Below are 26725 nucleotides of genomic sequence, written 5' to 3'. Positions count from 1 at the left end.
TCAGGGTCCTCTACACCAGAGAAAAAGGCGATCTTGGGTGTGATGTAATCGGGTGACACAGGCTCGTCCATGATTTGCTGAGAGAATGGTTTGGGATCATCCCTTGATGACAAATATGGGGAACGCTCCTGTGTGGGAGGTCAGCCATGTCGGTGCAAGTTCCTCTGCAATTCCTCGTTGGTCTTGTGCAACTCCTCATTGGCTTGTGTGTGTTCCTCCATAGTTATTCGGGAGGCCTCAATCTCTTCATAAGGTGAGTCTGGCTCAACCGCGTTTCCTCTCGAAGGTGTTCTTGATTGACTTTGACTTCTGCTCATAGAAGTTCTTACTTGGCTTGGGCTTCTGTTCGTAGAAGCTCTTGCTCGGTCTTTGCTTCTTCTCGAATTCACTCTTGCTCACGTCAATACTCTTTGTTTGCCTCCTGGAGAGCCCTTATGGCCTTTATGATTTATTGCAAGGTAGAGGCCTCACTTCCTTCAAATCCCAACGGTCTTTGCCTTGTGTTTCTCATCACGTGGAATGCTCAGTCGCAAGTGTGGGTGAGATCAAGTTTTATCGGGTCCCACGGTGGGCGCCAAATGTTCTTGTCGGTGACCTCGGTTAGACTTGGAAGTGAGCTCCCGGCTGAAGCAATTTTGCTTAGGGTGTTGAACGAGTTGAAGACGTTTTGTGACAAAGGATCTCTACCTGTTGATCACACTCCGACGATCAAGTCAGTGAGAGCATTCAAACTATCAATTTGTATCAATGTAGGGTTTAGAAAAACTGACCTTTACTCGGGGTCTTAAACCCTTTTTATAGACATTTCTTCAATGATTTTCAACAACCAGAATATTATTTCAACAACAAGAATATAATCTCAATAATAAAAATATAATTTCAATAGTAAGTACATTCGGTTAATGTCTACCTTTTATTTTCGGATACAATGCCACATCATCCCTAACAACTTTTATTTGCATTTAATATATATACACTTTAACTAATTCAGTTATTTTTACTTTAATTTTCTTTTTCATATAGACTACCAAACATCTGGATCGACTTCATAATATATCATTGGGTCCATACCTGTCCCAGACTGAACTAGGTATTTTTCACATAACTTGTCTAACCGAGCTAATTTCTTGTACCAGTACAACTTCTATTATTATTATTTCATACAAAATTTATGAACTCCGGTGAAATAACATGCTAATTAAAAAAAATGAGGTGAACTATAATATTTTATCATAAAATAAAATAAAGTTTTTTTAGGGTAGATGGCCTCATCTCATCCGTCATACCGAACACCGAGAGGAAAAATTCAAGTGAAATTGATTGGTGGATATTAAGTATTAATTGAAGATGAAGGCGACCATTGATTATGACTGGCTCTACCTATATTTATATTCACTCAAACTTCCTAGAAGTTATCTGCAACAGAAATCAGAAACTTTTGTGTGTATTTGGATGATGAATTCTCCCGTCGTTCGAAGCGTTTCAGAATGTTTTGTCAAGCCGTCGGGCCAAGCTCAAGAATCAGACCGAATCTGCAATTTAACACCTTGGGATATTTCTATGCTATCTTTGCACCACATCCAGAAGGGTCTACTCTTCCAGAAGCCAAAAACACTTGTTGTTGATCAGCATCATTTCATAGAGAATCTGTTGGAGAAACTCAAACACTCTCTTTCTCTCACCCTCTTCCATTTCTATCCATTGTCTGGTCGCCTTGTCACCCACAAAACCGAACACCCTTCATCTTATACTATTTATGTTGATTGCAGCAACAGCAGTGGAGCTAGATTCATCCATGCAACTTTGGATATGACAATATCTGACATCCTCTCCCCCGTTGATGTCCCTCCCATTGTTCACTCATTCTTTGACCTCCACAAAGCAGTCAACCATGATGGTCATACCATGCCACTGTTGTCGATTAAAGTTACTGAACTAGTGGACGGTGTTTTCATAGGTTGTTCCATGAACCACAATATTGGTGATGGCACTTCTTATTGGAATTTTTTCAATGCATGGTCTCAGATCTTTCAAGCTCAGGCTCAAGGAAATGAACACGATGTTCCGATTTCATGCTATCCTATTCATAACCGGTGGTTTCCAGATGGTTGCGGTCCAGTAATCAACCTTCCCTTCAAACATCACGACGAGTTTATTAGCAGATTTGAGGCACCTTTGCTGAGAGGGAGAATCTTCCACTTTTCATCGGAGTCTATTGCAAGACTGAAAGAAAGGGCGAACTCAGAGTCCAAAACCACAAAAATCTCTTCGCTCCAATCCTTATCGGCGCATGTTTGGAGATGCGTAACACGCGCACGCCAGACGGCACACGATGAGAGAACAAGTTGCAAATTGGCCATAAATAACCGGTCAAGAATGGAACCTCCTCTGGCGGCGGAGTACTTTGGAAGTGCTGTTAGTGTGGTGAGTGCAGATAGCACGGGAGGGGAATTGCTGGAGAATGATCTCGGATGGGCTGCATGGAAGGTGCACCTGGCTGTTGCCAACCATAACGGCAGAGTGGTAAGAGACATGCTGAAAGAGTGGTTACAACATCCAGTGATTTACCAACTTGGTGTGAACATTGACTCGAGTTGTGTGATGATATCAAGTTCTCCCAAGTTCGACATGTATGGGAATGAATTTGGGATGGGAAAAGCGGTGGCAGTTCTGAGTGGGTATGCCAACAAATTTGATGGGAACGTGACAGCATATCCAGGACGTGATGGAGGAGGAAGCATAGATTTTGAACTCTCCCTTTCACCTCATGTAATGACTGCACTAGAATCAGATGAGGAGTTCATGGAAGCTGTTTCCCAGCCCAATCCCCTGCACTAACCACTTCCTTCATTTCCTCTTATACTTTTCTCTTACTAAGCACAAACAATGTTGTGCCAAAGCAATAATATCCTTTTATTTAGGATTTCATGTTTCATAGATTATCCTCTTCTCAATAGTCATGCCTCTTTTTCAATCTCTTCCATTATACACTTCAACTAAATGTTAATACTATCTGTTTCCCATAATATTAAAATTGTTTTACAAAAAGTATGTTAGTTATATCAATAAATTTTAACAATATCAATTGTCCGCACAAGCTTAATAATAAAATTCAATTCAAGTTTGATTATTAATTTTCTCATTTTCTTTATCTATGTATTTATTCATTCATAACAGTCTTAGAACATTCATTTTCTTTATCTATGTATTTATTCATTCAATTCAAACATAATTCATACACAATTATCCAATTTTTTTTCTTTAAAACTAACACTCTTAAAAAATTATATATAAAATTAATTTTTAAAATTACATAACTTACTACCCAATATATAAACAATAAAATTATAAAAAAAATAAAAATTATGACGTGGCAGAAGTCGTGCCAAGTTGGCACGACTTCAGTATGACGAGGCAAAAGTCGTGCCAAGTTGGTACGACTTCAATATGACGGGGCAGAAATCGTGCCAAGTTGGCACGAATTTAGTATAACATGGGTACGACTTCTGCCTATGAAGTCGTACCAATTAGACACGACTTGCCTAAATTTATAATTTTTTTAAAACGGACACTATTTTGGTAAAAAAAAAATAAAAATCCCATGGTCAATAAATCAGCAATGTTATGCCTGGCAATAATATCCTTTTATTTAGGATTTCATGTTTCATAGATTATCCTCTTCTCAGTAGTCATGCCTCTTTTTCAATCTCTTCCATTATACACTTCAACTAAATGTTAATACTATCTGTTTCCCATAATATTAAAATTGTTTTACAAAAAGTATGTTAGTTATATCAATAAATTTTAACAATATCAACTTTCAAAATTGTACCTACCAGGAGTAAAGAAATATACATTCACTAGTTATTCAATTCCAATGCATTTAATATTATAACCGAGTATTAAAAGCATTTTATATGACCAAATGGTCACGTAATAATAATTATTTAAATATTTTGACAACGGTTATTCAATTATGTAGTAAAGACCTACGAAAAAAATATTCATTTAACTTTCTATTATCAGACTTTCATATTGCAAACATTAATTATCTTAAACATTGAAGAGTTTTTTTTAAGTGATCCTTTATTTATTCTTTGTAATCAATCAACGACAGAGCTTGATTTATATATAAGTCATCTGTTCTCTAAATTCTTTAAATCTATGTTCCGTAAGGACAATAATAATAATAAATCATTTTAAATTTGAGAAACTTAAAATATTAATTTTATATTTGAGGAATTGAAAATTACTTTTACATTTATAAAAAATAAAATTTGATTCAAATTTTTTGGGATTAAAAAAGTAAAATTTAACAAAAAAGAATTAAAAAATATATTTCCATTCCATTATTTTAGTTGAACATATAATTGACATGCAGTTGTTAATCATGTACGAACCAGTCCAATATTATTAGTAATGCAAAACTAAAAAAATATTTTCTTACATTTGGAAACTAAAAACTAACTTTAAATTTGAAAAACTAAAGAGAAGTAACTCAAATTAAAAAGACTAAAACTTGTATGATAATTATCTTATGATTTAGGCTAGATACACCGATGATAATTATCGTACGAGTTCTTAATTTAACTTTTTTAAATGTTTTATACAGTTTTATAAAACTCATACTCTTTTCAATATTTTATTTAATTATTATCAGAACGATATGTTTTAAAAAAAAATATTTTTACTAGTGGAAATACATGGGTGTGTATCTGCATTTTCTTCTTTTACTCATTTTTCACTATGATAAAAAATTAACATACATACAAAAAGAATTTTGGATGAGTCAAAATTGAAAAATAAAAAATAACATATAAAAGAAAAATGATGAATTGATTAATTAAACAACCTCTTTTCTCTTTTTTTTCGATTTGAGTTTCTCTTCTTCTTCAAGTTTTTCCTCTTCATGTTAAAGTTGGGATTGACTTGATGGTAGATACAAAAAAATGGTAATTTTACCAAAAAATATAATTGTTTGAAATGGAGTAAAGAGAGTGATTGAAAATGAGGTTAGTTTATTTGATATGTAAGATTTGATGTGAAAATGTGAGAGTATCCTCATTCTTTCTTCCTGTGGTTACACTAAAATAAGGAATTAAGAAAAGATTGAGAGAGTTAGTTTGCGTATAAAATCTATACACTAATATTAATTTAAAAATTTAAAAAATAATTTTATTTTTAAATAATTCATATAAAATGAGAAAATATTTCATTATACTAATAAAATAAGATATACTAAAGGATAGAATAAAAAAATTAATATATATAAAAACCGTTATAATTGGAAAATCCCATATATATAATATATAAGTATTGAGAACATCAACTCTTATCTAAATCCGAACGTATTAAATTTTATGTCAGGTAGAATGCTCTTATAAGAAACAATTGGAAAACATATCCTTTAAGAATGTGAGTGGCCATAAAGTTGAAGTGAAATCGATTGGTACCTACTTCATGATGAGCACTGACTATTGATTACCTTTGTCAACATTCATTTTGACACAACACAAACATTCCCCGGTTCAGTTCAGACATCTCTAAGCTATCTGCGACACCACTCTGAAATTTTGGTGAGAGTTTGGATGATGAATTCCCCTGTCGTAGGAAGTGTTTCGGAATGTTTTATCAAGCCGTTGGGTCCAGCTCAAGATTCAATAGGAATATGCAATTTAACACCTTGGGATATTGCTATGCTGTCTATGCACTACATCCAGAAGGGTCTACTTTTCAGGAAACCTGCAACACTTGTTGATCGACAAGATTTTATAGAAAATCTGTTGAAGAAGCTCAAGCACTCTCTTTCTCTCACCCTCTTCCATTTTTATCCATTGGCAGGCCACCTTGTCACAAACAAAGGCCCTTCCTCTTGTACTATTTTCGTTGATGGCAACAACAAAGATGGAGCTAGATTCATCTATGCAACTTTGGATTTGACAATATTTGACATACTCTCCCCTGTTGACGTCCCACCCATTGTTCACTCATTCTTTGACCATCACAAAGCTGTCAACCATGATGGTCACACCATGCCTCTGTTGTCCATTAAAGTCACTGAACTATTGGATGGTGTTTTCATAGGCTGCTCTATGAACCATGCCATAGGCGATGGAACTTCTTATTGGAATTTCTTTAATACATGGTCTGAGATCTTTCTAGCTCAAGCTCAAGGCCATGAATACGGTGTTTCAATTTCACGCCACCCTATTCATAATCGGTGGTTTCCTGATGGTTGTGGTCCCTTGATCAATCTTCCCTTCAAACATCACGACGAGTTTATTAGCAGGTTTGAAGCACCCAAGATGAGAGAGAGAATCTTCCATTTTTCAGCAGAGTCTATTGCAAAACTGAAAGCAAGGGCTAACTCAGATTCCAAAACCACCAAAATCTCTTCGTTCCAATCCTTATCAGCTCATGTATGGAGATGCATAACACGAGCACGTCATCTGCCACATGATGAGATAACAAGCTGCAAATTGGCCATAAATAATCGAGCAAGAATGGAGCCGCCTCTGCCATATGAATACTTTGGAAACTTAATTGGCGTGGTGAGTGCGGGGACAACAGCAGGGGAGTTGCTGGAGAATGATCTAGGATGGGCTGCATGGAAGGTGCATCTGGCTGTTGCAAACCAAAACGACAGAGTAGTGCGAGACGCGGTGAAAGAGTGGTTACAACGCCCTGTGGTGTACCAACTTGGTGTGCACTTTGATTCGTGTAGTGTGACGATGTCAAGCTCGCCCAGGTTCGACATGTATGGGAATGAATTTGGGATGGGAAGAGCCGTGGCAGTTCTGAGTGGATATGCCAACAAATTTGATGGGAGTGTGACTTCATATCCAGGATCCGAAGGAGGGGGAAGCATAGATTTGGAACTCTCCCTTTCGCCCAAGGCAATGACCTTACTAGAATCCGATGAGGAGTTTATGCAAGCTGTTTCTGTGTCCAATTCCCTACACTATCAACTTTGTTGACCGTTTTCAACAGGTAATCATTAAAAATTAGGTAACATATACTAGATTAGATGGTTAATGTTTTCTTACACGCCGTGTTATACCATCATATGTTTTTCACTCTGCACTTGAATGGTAAATACTTGAATGATTTTCATCTTAGTCAAACTTGAAAGGCTCCAACATCTGTTGGCTTCACATTTTTCTTTAGTATGTAAAATACAAAGGAGTATATGTTGATTCAATGGTGAAGATCGTTGTTGGTTTGGTTTTTGGCTGAAATCCTATGGAACATGAATGGTGATGGACTCTTCTAAATTGTATTTCTATATTTTAAGAAGAAAGAATGCTGTGCTAATTGCTAAAGCATTATCATTTGAACGAGGGATTCAATAGTTTAGGATGAAGGGAAGGGCGTAGAGCATGTTGAGAGACTAAAACAACACCAAGTGACACAACTCTGAATAAAGAAAGAATGAGAAGATTATTTTGATGTGATTGAGGTGTCAGAATGTTTGATTCTACTTGGACGAGAACCCGTAGTCGAAATAACAGAACTGGTGAAAGAAAGAATTAATGTTATGTACCAAGTACTATATGATTAAATTTTAAGTTCATTACCTTCTAACAATAGTTATGAAGGAAAAGATTCGCTAAATATAAAACATAATAATAAAAGTTTATTGGGAGTTGTTATGGTGGCAAGGATGTTGTTGCTTCAATTGAAAGAATAGGGATTGTGTTTGATCTTTCTCACTCTTTTGTATTTTGATTAACATGATAATATTGTGTTCTTTGATTGATATTGATGTCAATATAAAAATCATTTATATCGATTCATCGCACATAAAATGATTAAGATGTTTTCTAAATATTGATTTCTCCTTTTAGCTTATATTATTCTTCTTTTAGCCTAATCATCTCCATTTTTCCCTTAAAAACCTGAAATTAACACCAAATTTGGGAATAAAATACTCTTATTCATAAAACATGTAAAAATATATAAATTCATAAATTATATATTATTTTATATTTATTTTAGCAATTGATACTCATAAGTGCTTATATTTTAATATGAAATATTACTGAAATTAGACACTTATAAAGTATCATTATGTTTTGTGTATTAATGTATCACCCAAAGGAGAACATTAGTATGTATAGAATGTTTGTTTGTTATCTGAATTTGTATTGTATGTTAAGTTTATGACTCAGAGTATTAATATTAAACATGTGTTAATTGGAGTGTTTGTTCATGTGTCGAGTAAAACATAAAAAGGCCCAACATTATTGGCACTATCTTGCTCAAGAGAGATTCTACTAGCTTGAGCGAGATCCACTGATGGCATCTTGGCTTTTTGCGAATTTGGAAAACTTTGGTGAGTGTTGATGCATTCCAACTTTCTCCTTTTAGCTTTATATATTTTCCTTTTGCCCAATTATCTCCATTATTCCCTAGATTCCTAAAATTAACACAAATGTGAGAATAAATCGTTCTTATTTAAATTAAAATTATAAAATATGTAAAAACGTATAAATTCATAAATTAGAGATTATTTTATACTTATGTTAGCAATTAATACTCATAAGTGCTTATATTTTAATATGAAATATTACTGAAATTTAGCACTTATCGTAGGCCAATGTAGGGTTTTAATCAACCATTGTTTGTAGATAAAGAGATAGTCAAAAATTGTGCAAGAAAACAAAAAGAAACAATATGAACATAAAAAGGGAAAAGAAAATCAGAGAGACGCAACAAAGCTCTTCATTTGAAGAGCTATGATACCACATTACAATCGGTGGTGTAGTAGGTATTTCGTCCTAGATGCTCCAATCTGGAACTGCAAGAAACCAAGAGAAAGCAAAATGAACCCTAATCAAAAGCGAGAAGCAACAACCCTAATCAAAAGCGAGAAGCAACAGTTGCAACAGCGAGAGTAAGAGAGAAACAATATGAGAGAAAAGAAAAGAAGAATGAATTATATTTCACTTGTGCCATAAGGCAAAGTAAAGTGGTGTATATATAAGAAAAGCCTTTGCCTAAACATACACTACACAAAAATCATTAAATGAAAACTAATTTTAGATATCAAAATAATTAGTTACTATTCGAGTAAATTAGAGATTATTTTATAAATTAAAAAAAAAAAATTTATCTAAATTAGTTTCTATTATTAATAAAAATTTATAAAATAGTTTCTAAATTGGTATCTAACTTCTGGTTACCAAGGTTTTAGTTACTTATTACTTTATATTCTAAATTAGTCTCTATTAGTCTTTTAGAGACAAATTTAGAATCTAGAATATTATGAGCTAAAACTTAGGTAGTTAATTTAGATATCAATTTAGAAACTATTTTATAAAATTTTATTGATAATAGAAACCACTTTAAATGTTAATAATTTTTTAGTCTCTAAATTAGTATCTAATTTGATTAATATAATGAATAATTAATTTTTGTCTATAAATTTAATTATTATTTTATTAATTTTCTTGTTGTGATATGACAACTAATAAAAAAATATAAACTTAAACGGACCTAACAACTTTAAAAAAACATAAATAAGTTATTTTAACCAGAATTGTTTTATGTAGAAATGGGTTTTGAATTTTGTTTGGAGTTGTAGTTTTCTCTTGGTCGTTAGTCCATTTCCGTCCTTATAAATCTCACTCTGTTATTCATATTTCAAGAAATTAATTCATTTGCATTTCAATGGGTCTTTATGTCCTTAATCTTAATTTTTTTTCCTCAACCTTCTTTATGCTAATATTCTAATAATAGAACATCTTAATTAATCCAAATTTAACACATCTCTTGGAAAAATCAAGTGAAAACTATCTGAGGACATCTATGGAGAGACGTAATGGTAGGAGGGGTAATGATGGGTACTCAAACGATTATACCACTTTCTTCTCAAATTTTACTCATGGATATGGGAAGATGGACATGGTTAAGATCTTCCAAAAACAGGCCAGGGTGAAAGAAGTCTTTATCTCAAGAAGGCTAAACAGATGTGGGAGAAGGTTTGGTTTTGTGCGGTTCTTTGAAGTGAGAAATGTGGGACGCATGGAGAGAGACCTGGATAGCTTATATATCGGGAACATGAAACTCCACGTTAATATTCTGAAATACCGAAGGAATCAAGTGGAAACTCATAAGGGGGAAAGGAGGGATCCGAGGGCTCATCACATGGAAATGAAGAGGGGAGGAGTGAAGCTCAAGGAGGTTTGGGTGGAGAAGAAAAGGAACATGACCTACGCTGAAGCTGTGAAAGGGGAAATGCAACAAGAGAAGTGGAAGGGGACAACGATAAAAGTAGAAATGCATATTCTCCCTTGGATGGAAAAAAGCGTTGTCGGGCAACTCAAGGAAGTCATGAACTTCGATCAAATGGGTGAGGAATTAGTGAAAGAAGGCCTGAGTAGATTAAGAGCAAGATCATTGGGAGACAACCTAATTCTTTTGACCCCGAAAGAGGGGGAGCATGCTAGGGATATTATCAAGGATAATAAAGAATGGTTTGACGGTTTCTTCACAAGCATTAAGCCGTGGATGGTGTCGTGTGTGGCAGACCATAAACTCACATGGCTAAGATGTTATGGGTTACCTCTACCCTTCTGGAACAAGGAATGTTATGCAAAAGTGTTGGGGGAATCGGTTACGCTGGTATCTATTGACACTTCTTCTTTGCTGTGGGAGAATCTGGAATACGTTAAACTACAAGTGCGATGTAGGTATAATTATAGCCCTGGAACATTGAAGAGCATGCAAATCAATAAACAAAGGTGCAATATCCTTATTGAAGAGGAGGTCCCTGTGTACTATGGAGTCATGAATATGGAAAACGAGTTTGGCTTTGGATCGTCCGATAGTGGGTCAAACTCAGACACTTACGTAGAAGAAACAGTCTTCTCAACCAAAAGCGGTGAGGAGGAGATCCAGTCGGTGGTTAGGGAGGTTGTCCGACCAAAAGGGGAGGAAGAGGAAGGTGAGACGGCGGAGGGCGGAAAGTAGAGTAGGCAAAAAAAAAAATGCATTTTGGGGAATCATATCCAAAACTTTTATCATGTCAGAAGAGTGGGTGTTGATCTTTCACGAATGAAGTAAGCTTAAGCCAGAGGGTGGCTCAAGGTGCAGACCTAGATTGTAACCCTATACAAAATCGTGATTACGCATCCAACGGCTATGTTGAAAGTGATGAGCTGGCAAAAACGGTCATTGATGTTGAGTGTTATACCCCAGTGAGCGAAAAAATGGGCCACGTTAGAAAGTTTGAGGCCCAACCTCAAGTGGATCGGATCTCAACCTTAGCCTTAACCAAAGAGGATGGTTCTGAGTCAGATCCTGTGCAAAAGGTCTGTGAAGGTGAGGAAGGGAAAGAAGAAGGTTTGGACGTTAATACGAACGGTGAAAAGGAGGAGGAAAGTTATGACGAGAGTGAAGGAAGCGACACAGGAAACCCAACAATGATGTGTGAATCGTCAGCTTTGAATGTGGTGAACGAGCGTATTCAAGTAGGGGGTGAGGAAAGAACGCTGTCATTGGATCTACCAGAGGGAGCAACGGTGGGAGGCATCACTACCACCCCACCACATAGACGGAAACTGAAAGGGCTCTTTGAATTGGGGGATTCGATATCTTTTCCGAGAAGATCAGTGAGACTTATCTCAAGGCGTGCTAAGGCCAATTCCTCTTCATGTGACAGAGACGGTATGTGCTCAAACTCTGTATCTGATGGGGGAGAGGTCAATTGTAATCTTTCTTTTTGTCGGGCCTAGTCTTACGGCGGAACCATCTAAACTGTGGGAGATTGGAAAGAAATCTGGGCTTAAATGTCGGGGGGACGAGGAGGAGGTAGTTAACGAATACCTCTGTTTGGAAGAGAGAGATACAGAGGTTATGAAGAACTTTGAGGAGGGAGACAAGAACGACCATATATGTTGATAGTAAATTTGAATATAAGAGGTTTGGGGGGTAGCATTAAGGCTAGGTACTTGAGACATATTATTGCAAGAGAGGGTGCGAATTTTGCCTGTATTCAAGAAACGAAAGTGAGTGCCATTACGGATGCAAGATGCTTCAATCTATGGGGGGATAATAATGTGGGGTGGTTACATTATGGTGGTGATAATGGTAGTGGAAGCTTGTTATCCTTGTGGCATAAAGAAGCGTTTTGCTACGATACACATGTGATGGGGAAGGGGTACATTGTTGTCTATGGTAAACATGTCAAAATCAACTGCAGATGTGTGGTGGTAAATGTCTACGCTGCCTGTTCCTTAAGTGACAAGATAGTTTTGTGGAAGGAGCTGTCTGATTTAAAAAAGGCCTCCTCAGATGTGGTATGGTGTTTCTGTGGTGACTTTAATGCCATTAGAAAGAATGGAAAGAGGAAAGGTGTTAGTATGAGGGACAGTAATACGAGCGAGATGAGAGATTTTAATTGCTTCATCGAAGCTAATCTTCTGTTTGAAATACCTTTGGTGAGCAAGCCCTTTACTTGGTTTAATTCAAATGGGAAGGCCAAGAGCAGGCTAGACAAAGTGTTGGTAACCGAAGAATGGATGCAAACATGACCTATGTGTAAGCAGTATGTGCAAAGTAGGGAGGTTTCTGACCACTGTGCAATAGTGGTGAAGTCTGTGGACAAGGATTGGGGTCCAAAACCTTTTAGATCCATCGATGTCTGGTTTATGGAAAGGGGTTTTGGTGCAATGGTTAAGGACAAGTGGAATTCTTATGTAATACAGGGGAATGCTCTTACGGTGTTAAAAGAGAAGATGAAGAGGCTGAAGGGTGATCTAAAGGGTTGGAACAAGGTTGAATTCGGTAACATAAGAGAACATTAAGAAGTCTATTTTGCAGTAAATAGAGGTGTTAGATTGTCAAGACTGCAATGGTGCCTTGATGGAAAGTGAGAGGCTGCATAGGATTGGTTTGGTGAGTAAATTGAAGGAGACTGATAAGAAGTGGAATCCCTTCTGTGCCAAAAAGCTAGAGTCAACTGGTTTAAGAGTGGAGATTCATGTACTAAATTCTTTCACTCAACTCTGAGATGGAGACGCCTTAAAAATGAAATCAAAGGTGTGGAGGTGAGGGGTCAATGGTGCGAGGAACCGCCTACAGTTCGTATTGAAGCAAAGAAGATGTTCGAAAACAGATTCAAAGCCTCAAGAGACTTTGAGGTTGTTTTAGAAGGGGTGGAGTTTAAAGCATTAACACAGAAAGATAATGATAGTTTGGTGGCAGAGTTCTCAGAGAAAGAAGTGAAGGAAGCAGTGTGGCAATGTGATGGGTCGAAGAGTCCAGGACCGGATGGTTTTAATTTTAACTTTATCAAGAATAGTTGGGAGGTCATAAAGAAAGAGGTTATGAGAGCTATGGATTCCTTTTATGCTTCTGGTCATATTCCAAAGGGATGCAATGCTTCTTTCGTAGCATTAGTTCCTAAAGTAAGGGACCCTGTAACGCTAGAATAGTATAGACCTATTTCTTTAGTAGGGGCTATGTATAAGATTATCTCCAAGGTTTTAGCAGGAAGAATAAAGAGTGTTCTATCCTCCATTATAGATGAAAGCCAATCGGCGTTCCTAAAGGATAGAGGGATTCTAGACAATGTGTTTTTGGTCAATGAAGCGATTGAGGATCTGAGGAGGAGCGGGAGGAGTGGGCTATGTTTGAAGGTAGACTTTGAGAAAGCCTACGACTCAGTCAGCTGGGTTTTCCTCTATGACATGTTGCAGAGGTTGGGGTTTCACAATAAGTGGATTACTTGGATCCGAGGATGTATGGAAAGCACCACAGTCTCAGTGCTTGTCAATGGAAGCCCCACTGAGGAATTTAAACCCTCTAGAGGAGTGCGACAGGGTGATCCTCTAGCCCCGTTTCTTTTCTTAGTGATAACAGAAGGCTTGACTGGTATAGTAAGACAATCTCTGAAGGCTAGGTTACTCACAGGCCTTAAGTTTGGCAGGGACGAGATCGAATTAAGTATTCTCCAGTTTGCGGATGACACAGTGTTCCTTTGCGAGGACTCCTACAACAATGTGGTGACTCTAAAGGCTATTCTCCGAGGATTTGAGGTGGCTTCAGGGTAGAAGATTAACTTCTATAAGTCAAAATTAGCAGGTATCAATGTTCCCAGACACAATATGGCATGCTACACAAAAACTTTGAATTGCGCACAGATGGGTATTCCGTTTAAATATTTGGGCCTGGAAGTGGGAGGAAATCCTAGGAAGAAAAAGTTTTGGGATCCGGTGGTAAACAAATTAAAAGCCAGACTTAATGTGTGGAAAGGGAGATTTTTATCTATGGCGGGAGAATATGCCTAATCAAATATGCCTAATCAAATTTGTTCTTACTACTGTTCCACTCTACTATTTGTCCCTTTTCAGAGCACCGGTTGCGGTGTGCAAGAGTATTACCAGAATCCAGAGAAGGTTTTTGTGGGGCTAGGGGAAGGAGAAGGAACCCATTTCATGGGTTAGTTGGAAAGTGGTGTGCAAACCAAGAGAGGAAGGTGGTCTGGGACTAAGAGATATTCAAAACTTTAATACTGCTTTGCTGGCTAAATGGAAATGGCGTCTTATAGCCGAAGAGAAGGGGAGATGGAAGGAAATGGTGGTCTCGAAGTATGGCTTGGGTTCAGAAGTCTCACGAATACCAGTGAAACTTCAATCATGGTGGTGGAGAGATCTGGCTAAAGCCTGTGGGGAGGGCGGAGATGAAGGATGGTTCCAAAAAGAAGTAGGGTGGAAATTAGGACGTGGAGATAAAGTAAGGTTTTGGGAGGACATATGGGTTGGGAATTCTAGTCTTAAAACCTTGTTTCCTAGATTGTATTCTCTGTCATCGAACCAGGGGCAAAAGGTGGAAGAGGTGGGTAGATGGGATGATGAGGTATGGCGGTGGAACTTAAGGTGGATACGTGCTAGATTTGAGTGGGAATCCAAGCTGGAAGAAGAGATGTTAACTTTCTTATCTACAACTAGTCTGCGTCGAGAAAAGAAGGATGGCCATACGTGGGGGAGTGAAGATGAAAGGTGTTTTTCAGTGAAATTCGCTTATGCATGCTTGGCTAACCAAGGAAGAGGGCCACACCTAGAGGTGTTTAAACTTCTTTGGAAGGCTAAAGCTTTCCCTAATATGGTGACCACAGCATGGAGGGCTCTGACGGACAGTCTACCAACTAGAGAGAGGTTGAGTAGGAAAGGCACCATCTTGAATAATACCTTATGTGCTCTTTGTCAGACCACGGCTGAATCCAGTCAACATCTCTTCATGGAATGTAAACATACACTGTGTGTTTGGTCGATGTGCTTCAGATGGTTTGGTATAGTGCTTGCCAAACATAATGATATAAAGATCAATTTTGAGAGTTTCCACTTATTTCAGGTTAATTCTAAACAATATTTGGTTTGGAAAGGGTGTTTGGAAAGGGGTCTGGACAGCAATTGTGAGGAGTATATGGGACCAAAGGAACGAGGTGGTGTTTAAGCAGAGTGTAGTAGATGCAGAGGAGATATTCCAAAAGGCCCAAATCAAATCATGGCAATGGTTAAAACATAAATCAAACTCTTTCACCTACTCTTTAGTGGGTTGGATTTTAAATCCAATGTCATGCATCACAAGCTTTAAATAAATGGGACGGGAGGTGGCTAATCGGTGTGAAGAAGGTAGGAGGCGTGGTAGGTGTATCTGGAGTGAGATGCTCTCATGGGGAGTAGAGATGGCGTGAGACTGGGGGGCGTGGTAAAGGAGCTTTATTCCTTTTAAAAAAATAGGGTAACATTGGAGAACTTGTTCTCTGTTTTTTATGCAGGGGTGCTCAAGGATGGAAAAGCTTCTATGCTGGATACAGTGGTAAACCATTTGGAGCTATAAAGTGGTTTTATGGAATAGGGTGATGTACGCATATGGAAGATGAGCAGACGCAGAACAAGTTGGAGCTGCAGACGAGTTTTAGGTGATGCAGGAGTGTGGTTTTAATAAGGATTAAACCCTCTGTGACCTTGGATGGGGAAAATACCATGAGTTTTGCCGAACAATGCAGGTTTTTCATACATGGGGCAGCAACACTGTAACTGTTCTTGCTGTTTTATAGTTCCGTGAGATAACGCATTCTAGCTGGATGAGACTAGTACCACTTTATTAATGTAGTTCTCTATTTTTTGAAACTGGGGTAAACCCCAGGTGAGTAGGAATTTGTTGTAATGTACAACCTTCTCAGGTTTGGAAGCCTTAAACTACATGTGGTTTACCACATGGGGCGTATGGGTATTGTATAAGGGTTGGGACATCCCTGAAATGTCCCTCTTAATTTATTTATTCTTTACTAATAAAAAAAATTTAATTAATCAAAATCAACAATCAATACTCAAAAAAACAACTAAAAAACAAAGTTCATTATCTATAATAATTCCACCGATTCACGTAAAAACAAACAACTTTCATTCTTCTATTAAGATCCATTAAGAAAAATATTTTAAAAACTAGGAAAAACGGAGAGTTTAAACAAGAATCATTATCAAAGTTGTTATTACAATGTGATATAGTTACAAATGCGAGCATATGATGATGATTAAGTACATAATCGATTTTATAATCGATGTTATAATGTCTCTAACATATCACGGAAATTCTCACTTAAATTATTATTAAAATGATAATTTTTAATTATTGTTAAATAATAAAAAAAATTATTAAAAGTATATTTAATCATAGTTTAAAACTCTTTTCTACATTAATTTAAAAGTGGAAATTGATATTATTTGAATTAAAAAAAATAGTAAAAAGGAAAGAGAAATTATGTAATAGATTTAACGTGACAGAAAAAAATTAAATTCGTTGACTAATATTGTGATTTTCCAAAAATATACTTAATTTAAAAAAATTATTAAATAACAACTAATTTTAGAAATAAAAATAATTAATTATTGTATTAATTGAGTGAGATATTATTTTATAAATTAAAAAATTATAGTATATCAAATAGTTTTTATAATTATAAAAATTTATAAATTAGTATCTAATTTATTTTTAATATTAATTACTAAAATTTTATTTACTAATTGTTTTATATTTTAAATTATTCTTATTAAATGTCTAAAAAAAATTAAACTAAATCTTCGTATATAAAGATTTAAAGTAACACTTTTAAGATGGATTATATAATGATGATTGTTTTAGTTGTATTGATACAACTGTAGCTTAAAAAGAGGAAAATACAGCAATAATATTTTATACAAATAAAGCGTGCCATGTTTTTAGTTTTAAAAATAAACAAGTAAAAGTTATGGCTTCTTCATAATTTATGGATAAAATTCTATTAATTGTAAATTTCTCAATTTGACTATTGTGATAACTATGAAGAAGAATAAATTTTATGAGTTAACAAAATTAAAATAACTAAACATGCCATTAATATTTTCTCAATTTTAATATTTTTGTCACATGATTCTTAAAATATTAAATTTTATTCCTATAATATAATACGTTGAGTAAATTTGATGATGTCCTAATTCTAAAAATCACTTCACAAATCTCTTTCTAGAATTTATAATAATAATTTCATGAATTCATCTCAGGAGTCAAGTACTGTGAAAAAAACAAAACAAGATTAAACACTACTCCTAGTAATTAATATATTGAAAGGACTTAATCAACTTCAACTCTAAGAATCAATTCTAATATCTATTTTTAGAATTTGAATTCAAGAAGCTGAATACACCAATAGTAAAGTAAGCAGAAGAGTGTTTCTCAAGTCTTCTATTATTTTCTCTCATACCCTTAGACTGAAACTCGTTGAACGTCAACGTGAGCTAATCAATATATAGTTTAAGTAAGAAAGAAACCTTAACACTTTTTTCTTCTTAAAAAACTTTTGGTTGTTGAAACCACAAAGAGTACAACAATTATTCAAGCGAAAAAATTAGTAAATATGATACCTTACAAAATAAGTTTTTATCTTCTTTATAATTTAAAATTTTAGGTTTTTTACTCTTTATAAACTTATTTCTTCAATTTTAATATTTTGTATACCGATCGGAATCGAATGAGTCTCGATATCCATTTCTAGTCTATTGACATGTTCATAAAAAAAATTAACAAGCTTAAACCATATGAAAAATTAAATAATATATTTTTAATCACATAATCTCGACTCAACACTAAAAGACTCATTATAAACATATAAATAAACACAACTTTCAACAAAAAGGTACGTTAATATTACATATTTATTACACCGAATATCGAATATTTACTTGAACGTCGGATTATCTTTTGCAATTGTCCTCCCGATTAATAGGAGAGTTTGACTAGAGTAGACAAATGAAAAAAAAAAAATGGTAAGCCGAATGATTACATGGAAAAAAAAGTTTAATAATCACACGAAATGAAGGAGTAAATTATTCAATAGGAGTTCTCTCATCCTTTTTCTTAAGAAAAACATTTTTTTATAACGAATCTATGTCAAGTTAAATTTGTATTAATTTTTTTTTCTCTTCCAAAAATATTAAATAAACATATTTGAAAGACTAAAGTAAACATTTTTTTACAGCAACAATTTTTTTAAATTTTTTTTTTTCTCTTTCCTTGAAAGCAGATAAAGTGGAAAAAATATGTAGGTCTGATATTCAACCCGACAACAATACTGTTGCAAAATTAATATAAATGATAATTTAAGAAAAAACGAGGTTAGATAGTATCTGATATGGTGGTTCTGTTCCCTTGTTTTTTATTTTTTTTTTAGTTTGTTGGTGTTCGATTGAAATTAATATTCAAAAGATACTTTGATGATCAAATAAGTAGTCAGTATACAGAATGTATATTAAGAACGGATTAAAAGTGTACCGTACACATCTAGAAATGGATTATTTGTAGTGTGTAGTAGGTCATCCGTTATAATGAGTTGAATCTATCATGTATTAATGTTAACTTATTTTTAGGAAGATTCATTGATCTCACAGAACGTTACCCGAATTTGGTGGGACGTGTTTCAGATTCTCGGAAAATTCTTGCAACTGTCTTAACGATCTTCAACCAATCGGTCAATCATCGAGACTGTGTGACATGTCTCATCGATATCGACCGGTACAGATAATATATCAAATTAAACCTAAACCAAACAAAACTACGATAATTATGTAATTTTTTTATTAAATATTTATAGGAAAACTATAAATCAAACTCTTGTTACCTTCTTCTTCCGATTTATAAAGAAAAAAAAGTCAATTTTTGTCTTAATTTTTAATTATTTTTACTTTATTTAATACCATCAAAGTATGCACTTTTAAACAAACATAATATTTTAAAAAATATTGAAAAATTTAATGGTACTTAATTATTTTCTTTAATATTTATGTAATTAATTATTTTGCTTTATATATATGTACATATATATATATGATAACAGAGGTAGTACTTTAAATTAATCTTAACTTTTTTTAAAGTTTTGAATATATTTCTAATAATTCTTACAAATTATATTACACACACAAAATATTTTAATTCCAGTACATTACTTTTAGTCTAATCTTTTTCCAGTGATTTATCATTTTAGAAAACGTACATGTTTTTCAGTTGTTATCTTACTGGTACATTATGGTGACAGCAACAACAAAAAAAAGTGGCAGAGTCACTCACCACTGCCGTGTGCTACAACCTTATTCCTGATTTCACATCCACAAACTATTCTACACTTTTCTCTTTTGTCTTCTTTCTTATATATACGAAAAATGAGTTTGTGTTGCACCCAGTGTAACTTCCACACGTAATCCACAGTATTTATCTATTTAAAAACTCATATCTTAATATAAGTATAATTTTTTAAAACAAAAAAGTATTTTTATAATTAAATATTTAAAATTTAAAACTCTCTCATCATATCATCTTCTAAACTAAGATTTTTTGTAAGACTCTTAGGTATAAAATTCTAATACCTGCACTACATATATATTTTATTGATTAAGATTAGTTTATGCTCCATCTCAAAAATAAATTCAAATATATGTTAGATCGAATTATCATATGTTTATTTTTTTATTTCAAGTTTGTTAAAATATTAGTATTATTAAAAATATTATCGGTTGTATATAAGATATTGTTGGTTTTGAAGTTTGAAATTTTATCACTTACAAAATGTAAATTACAGGTATTGTATATGTTGAATTTGAAATTTCCTCACACTTTTATCTTTCAAAAACACATCAAAAAGTTAAAAAAAAAAAAGTATCCTTATAGGAATATTATATACTATAAGTTTATTTAGTAATTCAGTTATATGAAAAAAAAATTCTCAATTAATTTTGCAAATTCCTTCATAAACTTAATTTCAAATTTTAAATTTTTAATCTATCTATTCATAATTAACTATTTCATTTATGATGGTATACACCATTTAAATCCATTAACACACTACAAGAAAAAATGATTTTAACGGGGTTTATTTTTACATTACCAAAGGTTAAAACCTCTGTTAAGTCATTTACCTAGGGTTGCACTTTCCTCCGCTAAAATTTTTTTTAAATATCTCTGGAGAAAGTATTCCCTAGAATTTTTTTAAACCCCAGAAAAAACCTTTTAAAACCCCCGTAAAATTCCACATATTTCAAAACTTTCGTAAAATGTCATACATTTTAGAACCTCTGTAAAATGACATTTTACATTTATTTTTAACTGATTCGGTTGAGGGTATGTTTAGCATAATTTTCCAAATAAACCTTATAAGCTTTCCAAGTTTCTTTTCTTCAATTTCTTATTTTTCAAACTATACTTGTGATTCAAATAAATAAAAAAAATAATCAAAAGGACAACAACACGCAACCCAAGATGACATATAATCAAAGAACAAATAAGCACTTGGAATTAGTGACTTATGTAGTGCAGCAAAAGCCAAAAAACTGGTAAGTATGAGTACATAATCCAACACCTTTCCGTACCCTAAAATATAATTTAATCATGTAACGGTGGAAGTCCAATAAATGAAGAAAGTAATCAAATTTTATAATCTCAATATATTTTATCCTATTTTTTCATTCTCAAATTTAAACATAGTTTTACGAATTGTTAGATATAAAACCACTCGATATTTCGCATTAAAAACTAATATTTCAACATGTGATATATATTGGTCTATATTGGTTGTACATGTGGCATACACATGCAACATGACTTCTAAGGCTTCTTTTTTTATTTTATTATGGTAAAACCATAGTGCTTTCTATATGCAAAAAAAACACATACATTCACGTGCTTTTAAAATCATTTCTAGGAAAACTATGTAATGTGGTGATGCCATTTAGGAATTATATATTCCTGCCAAAAAAAAATATAAAAATCTTAAACTCTAAATCCTAAATCCATTAATAGTTGTTAGTCTATTTAGTAAATTTTTTTTTTTTACAATTATAAGTGATTAAATTTTGGTTATTATGAATTTATTATTAATTATTAACAAAAAATAGTTATACGTGTATGTAATAACAAATCTAAAATTTTATAATTAAATTTTGATTAAAATATTATATGTAAATATTTATTATTGTTATAATTGACAATGCGTAATATTTTTTTAGAAACTAGATGGCCTATTAACACTGAATTAAAATTATTTAATTTAAAAAACTGAATGAGAATGTGATTACAAAGTTTTTTTTTATGTTTAAAGTGACAAAATCACTTATAATTGTAAAAAAAAAAATTATTATGTAGACTAAGTGAATCAGGTTTAAGCGACTTTTTCCTTTCTCTTTTCTTAACTATATATGATATCAAAAGAAAAATAAAATTATTATCTTATCCTCCGCCGGAAGGAAATTTCAGGACCACACAAAATGGCTTAGATTGTGTTTGGCAAAGAAAATATAAAAAAAGCACATTTGACACATAACTACTTATTACAGGTAGGGATGTTAAATGTGCAGTCTCTTAGCTCAAATTAACACAATTACTTTAAAAGAATATAAAACTAGGTTCATGATATATTTACACTCTAACACACATTTGCAGACGTGTCAATGAACGGTGCAAGCTTCAAAATAAGGTAAAAAAGAATATATTATATCGGTTCTTAGAAACAACTGATGTAATATATTTTTTTTTACTCAGAATGACTCATATTACATCATTTAAGTCATCTAACCGATGTAATATATGGTCCATATTAAAAAAATGATTTTTTTTTCATAAAGAGTGAGTGGGTCATAAGGTAATCACTTATAGACACACGGGTAACCAGTTTTGTGTGTGCCAATATATGTGGAGGAACATGTGACTGGGTAGTTCTGGTAGGATTATTACACCGGTTAAGTCATCTAACCAATGTAATATATGGTTCTTATTAAAAAAATTGATTTTTTTTCATGAAGAGTGGGTGGCCATAAATGTCACATAAGTAACCACTTATACACACGGGTAACCAGTTTGGCGTGCGTCACATAAGTAATCACTTATACATACGGGTAACCAGTTTTGCGTGTGTTACGGGTCATATATTATAATATAGAGCCAGTGTCACATCCTCACCAAATGTCACATCTGCAGCGTCAATTAATGTCACACAAACGGTGTCAAGTCTCTTTTAATGATAAAGACAAAGGATGTTAATAAAACATTTTTCATAAACTAAGGAAGGATTTTTTTTATAATTCTCTCATTTCTCTTTTTTACATAGTAACACAACTATTTTTGTAAATTAAATAGAATTGTTAGGTTGGGGGTTGATTTAGTATAATCAGTTATAATAAATTCAAATTGAATTAAATTCGTCTCAGTCTGAATACATAATAAAATTATTATTTGTCTAGTAACTTATTATAAAAATATTGTTCTATTTATATATTATAAATATTGTCGTTTCTATATAACTATTAAAAAAGATTTATTTTAAATTGTGTTGATAAATAAATAACAAATATACGCAGATCAATAATATTTGATAATTGTGGTTGAATAAATTATTATTTAGAGGGTAAAAAAGACACAATTTAGCTAACGTGTGGGGGAACGTTAGAGTTACTATGATGGATGGATAATGACTTAGTGAGTATTGGAAGGTGAAGAAGCTGAGTCCATGAACTCTTGATCTGATTCTAGTGCTGTCATTACAAGTGGCGAAAGACATACTTCTAAATCTACGCTTCCTCCTCCTTCATGGCCTGGATACGACGTAACTTTTCCATCAAATTTGTTGGCATACCCACTTCTAACTGCGAGTGCTTTTCCCATTCCAAACTCATTACCATACATGTTGAATCTGGGTGAGCTTCCCATCATCACACAGTAGGGGTCAAAATACCGACCAAGTTGATATATCAGAGGACACTCTAACCACTCTCTCACCCATCCCAACACCACTCTGTCGTTATGGTTTACAACAGCAAGGTGCAACTTCCATGCTGCCCATCCCAGACCATTCCCAAGCAATTCCCCTGACCTGGCTGTTCCTGCACCCAGCGTATGAATCGAGTTTCCAAAGTACTCCTCAGCCAGAGGCGGTTCCATTCTTCTTCGGTTGTTTGTCGATAACTTGCAACTTGTTTTCTGATCAGGCCCCAAGCGCCGCGCCCGAGTTATGCATCTCCAAACAAGCGCTGACAGTGATTGGAAGGAAGAGATTTTTGTGGTATTGCATTCCGAGTTGGCTTTTGCTTTCAGTTTTGCAATAGACTCTGCTGAAAAGTGGAATATTCTCTCTCTCATCAAGGGTGCTTCATACCTGCTGATAAACTCCTCGTGGTGTTTGAAAGGAAGATTGATTGGTGGAACGCAATCATTCGGAAACCAGCGATTGTGAATGGGAGGGTGGGATATGGGAACATCATGTTCGTGGCCTTGAGCTTGAAAGATCTCGGACCACGTGTTGAAGAAATTCCAATAAGAAGTGCCATCACCAATACAGTGGTTCATAGAACAACCTAGGAAAACACCATCCAGTAGTTCAGTGACTTGGATGGACAAGAGCGGCATGGTGTGACCATCGTGGTTGAGTGCTCTGTCGTGATCAAACAATGATTGAACAATGGGTGGGACATCAAGCGGGGAGAGGATATCAGATATGGTCATATCTAAAGTTGCATGGATGAATTTGACTCCAGAATTATTTGTGCAATCGACGAAAACAGCATAGAAGGGAGGGTCTTTGGTTTTGTGAGTGACAAGACGACCAGACAATGGATAGAAATGGGAGAGGGTGAGCGAAAGAGAGTGTTTGAGCTTCTCCAACAGATTCTCTATGAAATCATGTTGATTAACAAGTGGTTCAGGCTTCTTGTAGAGAAGACCCTTTTGGATATAGTGTGCAGATAACATGGCAATATCCCAAGGTGTTAAGTGGCAGATTTGGTTTGATTTTTGGGTGGAGTGTTTTGCTTTGATGAAGCATTCTGAGACCCGTTGTAAGATAGGACTATCCATCATCTTCTCAGAAGTGCTACACTTATGTTTTGTGTTGGTGACAGGAAGAGTGGAAAATTTAATGCTATCCTATGATTGTATAAATACCAAATTATTTGGTAAACTTTGGAATACTACAAATCATTCTTAGTACGGCAGATATTATAAGTAGAGAAATATTTTCTTTAATAGATTTACTCATTTTTATAATTAAGAAATAAGATAAAAACACAAATAAAATAAATATTGCAATTTAAATAATTTTTTAAAACTAACTTTGATTAATAGCATGACGGCTTTGTCATGCCATACTTGAAGAAAGGCTCGAAGTCATGAGTAATAATCTGTTCAATTTATCGATAAAAACATGTGATAAAAATGAAAATAATTTTTTCAAACTGAATTTAAATTGCAAGGGAAGTTGAGTTCAATATCTTCTATCTTCTTCACCCATCTTATCTAAAAAAGTTCAAAGAAAATTTAGAAAGAAGATTAGATTGAATCCTATATGAATGCACAATATTACATAATAAAGTTGGTAAAATGAATAATGATAACCATTTTGGTAGCAGAGTATAATTTGGGTTATCCTACTCAACCCAAATTTTATCAATAGTTACTATTAATATTAAATATATTCAAGATAAACTGATTATATATATATATATATATATCATACAACACAGACGTAATGTAAAAAAGTATTTAATAGTCCAAATAGCCTAAACCATACACGGCGAATTATGTATATTGTTATTAAGTTCATGTATATTTTAATGGAAAAATACTTTTACAAGAGGAGATAAGTAGTTAATATCAGTTATTTGGATCCAATATAGTTTAAGAGGAAATAAGTAGTTGATATCAGTTATTTGAATCCAATGTAGTTTGAGTAAGGAGATTCTTCTAAATAATGAAAATTGTTTCACTCTGGCAAAGAATATTGTAGTTGACAAGCTGAAAATTAAAAAAAAATAAAAAAAGATCATATTATAAAATAAAATATTAAGTATATTTATAATAAAAATATAAAAAATAATTATATTACAAAATTATATACATAATTATTATGTAAAATATAGTATATAAATTTAATTATATATTATACATAATCTATATAAATTTTATGATATAATTAATTATAATAATATAATAAAATAATAACAATAACAATAATAAAAATATTTATATATTTATAATAATAATTAATATTATTAATATTAATTAATATTAATTAATGATATAGATATTTGAATAATAATAATATAAAATTAATTTATAAATTAATGATAAAATTATAAATAATAATATTAATTAAAATTAATTTTTAAAATTATGATAATAAATATAAATTACAGAAAATAATTAAATAATAATTTTATTAATAACAATTAATGTTATTTTATTCTATTTATATCAAATATTTAATTATAATATAATAAAAATAAATGTAGTTATTTATATAAAAAAAAATATAAAAAAATTAATTAGTTTTTTAAAATATAAAAATGAATTTGTAATCTCAATCTTTTATTAATTAAAAAAATTAAAATTTTAATCACTTGACTCACAAATGTATTATTTTTATGAAAAAAAATCATGTTTAATGATAAGAAACTGGTGTTTTTTAAAAAATAATTATTCAATCATATTGAAAATAATTTACAAAATTTAATTAATTTAAATTTACACAAAAATACTTCATATTTAATTATTTAAATATTTTAAAGATAAATATAAATTTGTAAACTTACATCTTACACCTTTAATAGAAATTTCAAAATTTCTTCACAACCCTCACATCACTCACAAAACATCACTCACAAATTTTAGTAAATTTTTTCATAAAGACATTGATCGAAACATATCCTAATCCAAACACATTTTATTTTCTTCACGTTTTCTTCTCAAATCCTTTACATGTGCACGTTTCTCAAACTCTTATTGACTTCTTCTAATTTATAAAGAAAGAAAAAAAAGTAAATTTTTTTCTGCATCAAATATAAGCAATTTTTAATTACTTGTGCTTGATTTAATATCATCAAATTATGCATTTTTAAACAAAAATGATATTTTAAACAAATATTGAAAAATTAGAAAAATTTAATGGTACTTAATTATTTTCTTTAATATTTATGTAATTAACTTTTTTGCTTTATATATATATACATGTATACGATAACAGAGGTAGTACTATAAAAAAAATTAATCTTAACTTTTTCAATGTTTTGAATATATTTATAATAATTCTTACAAATTATATATTTTAATTCCAGTACATTTCTTTTAGTCTAATCTATTTCAGTTATTTATCGTTTTAGAAACCATACATGTTTTACTGTTGTTATCGTTAGTGCTTAGTGGTACA

General features: G+C 32.9%; 4 protein-coding genes across 4 annotated transcripts; 3 read left to right on the top strand and 1 right to left on the bottom strand.

The window, feature by feature from the left end:
- The first annotated feature begins 1368 nt into the window (after positions 1–1368).
- On the top strand, positions 1369–3048 carry LOC137822984 (uncharacterized acetyltransferase At3g50280-like). The gene has a single exon (XM_068628048.1). The coding sequence runs from the start codon at positions 1453–1455 to the stop codon at positions 2836–2838; it is 1386 nt and encodes a 461-aa protein (XP_068484149.1). The 5' UTR covers positions 1369–1452; the 3' UTR covers positions 2839–3048.
- A 2317-nt stretch (positions 3049–5365) lies between these two features.
- Positions 5366–7238, top strand: LOC137822983 (uncharacterized acetyltransferase At3g50280-like). Its single transcript, XM_068628047.1, has one exon. It carries the CDS (start codon positions 5589–5591, stop codon positions 6975–6977), a length of 1389 nt encoding a protein of 462 aa, XP_068484148.1. The 5' UTR covers positions 5366–5588; the 3' UTR covers positions 6978–7238.
- A 4659-nt stretch (positions 7239–11897) lies between these two features.
- On the top strand, positions 11898–12536 carry LOC137822223 (uncharacterized). Its single transcript, XM_068627120.1, has one exon. It carries the CDS (start codon positions 11898–11900, stop codon positions 12534–12536), a length of 639 nt encoding a protein of 212 aa, XP_068483221.1.
- A 10360-nt stretch (positions 12537–22896) lies between these two features.
- On the bottom strand, positions 22897–24481 carry LOC137822986 (uncharacterized acetyltransferase At3g50280-like). Its single transcript, XM_068628050.1, has one exon. It carries the CDS (start codon positions 24379–24381, stop codon positions 23002–23004), a length of 1380 nt encoding a protein of 459 aa, XP_068484151.1. The 5' UTR covers positions 24382–24481; the 3' UTR covers positions 22897–23001.
- Between the last annotated feature and the right edge of the window lie 2244 nt (positions 24482–26725).

Source organism: Phaseolus vulgaris, chromosome 9 (assembly GCF_000499845.2).
Source record: "Phaseolus vulgaris cultivar G19833 chromosome 9, P. vulgaris v2.0, whole genome shotgun sequence".
Classification (NCBI taxonomy): domain Eukaryota; kingdom Viridiplantae; phylum Streptophyta; class Magnoliopsida; order Fabales; family Fabaceae; genus Phaseolus; species Phaseolus vulgaris.
This window is presented reverse-complemented; position numbering and strand designations above follow the sequence as displayed.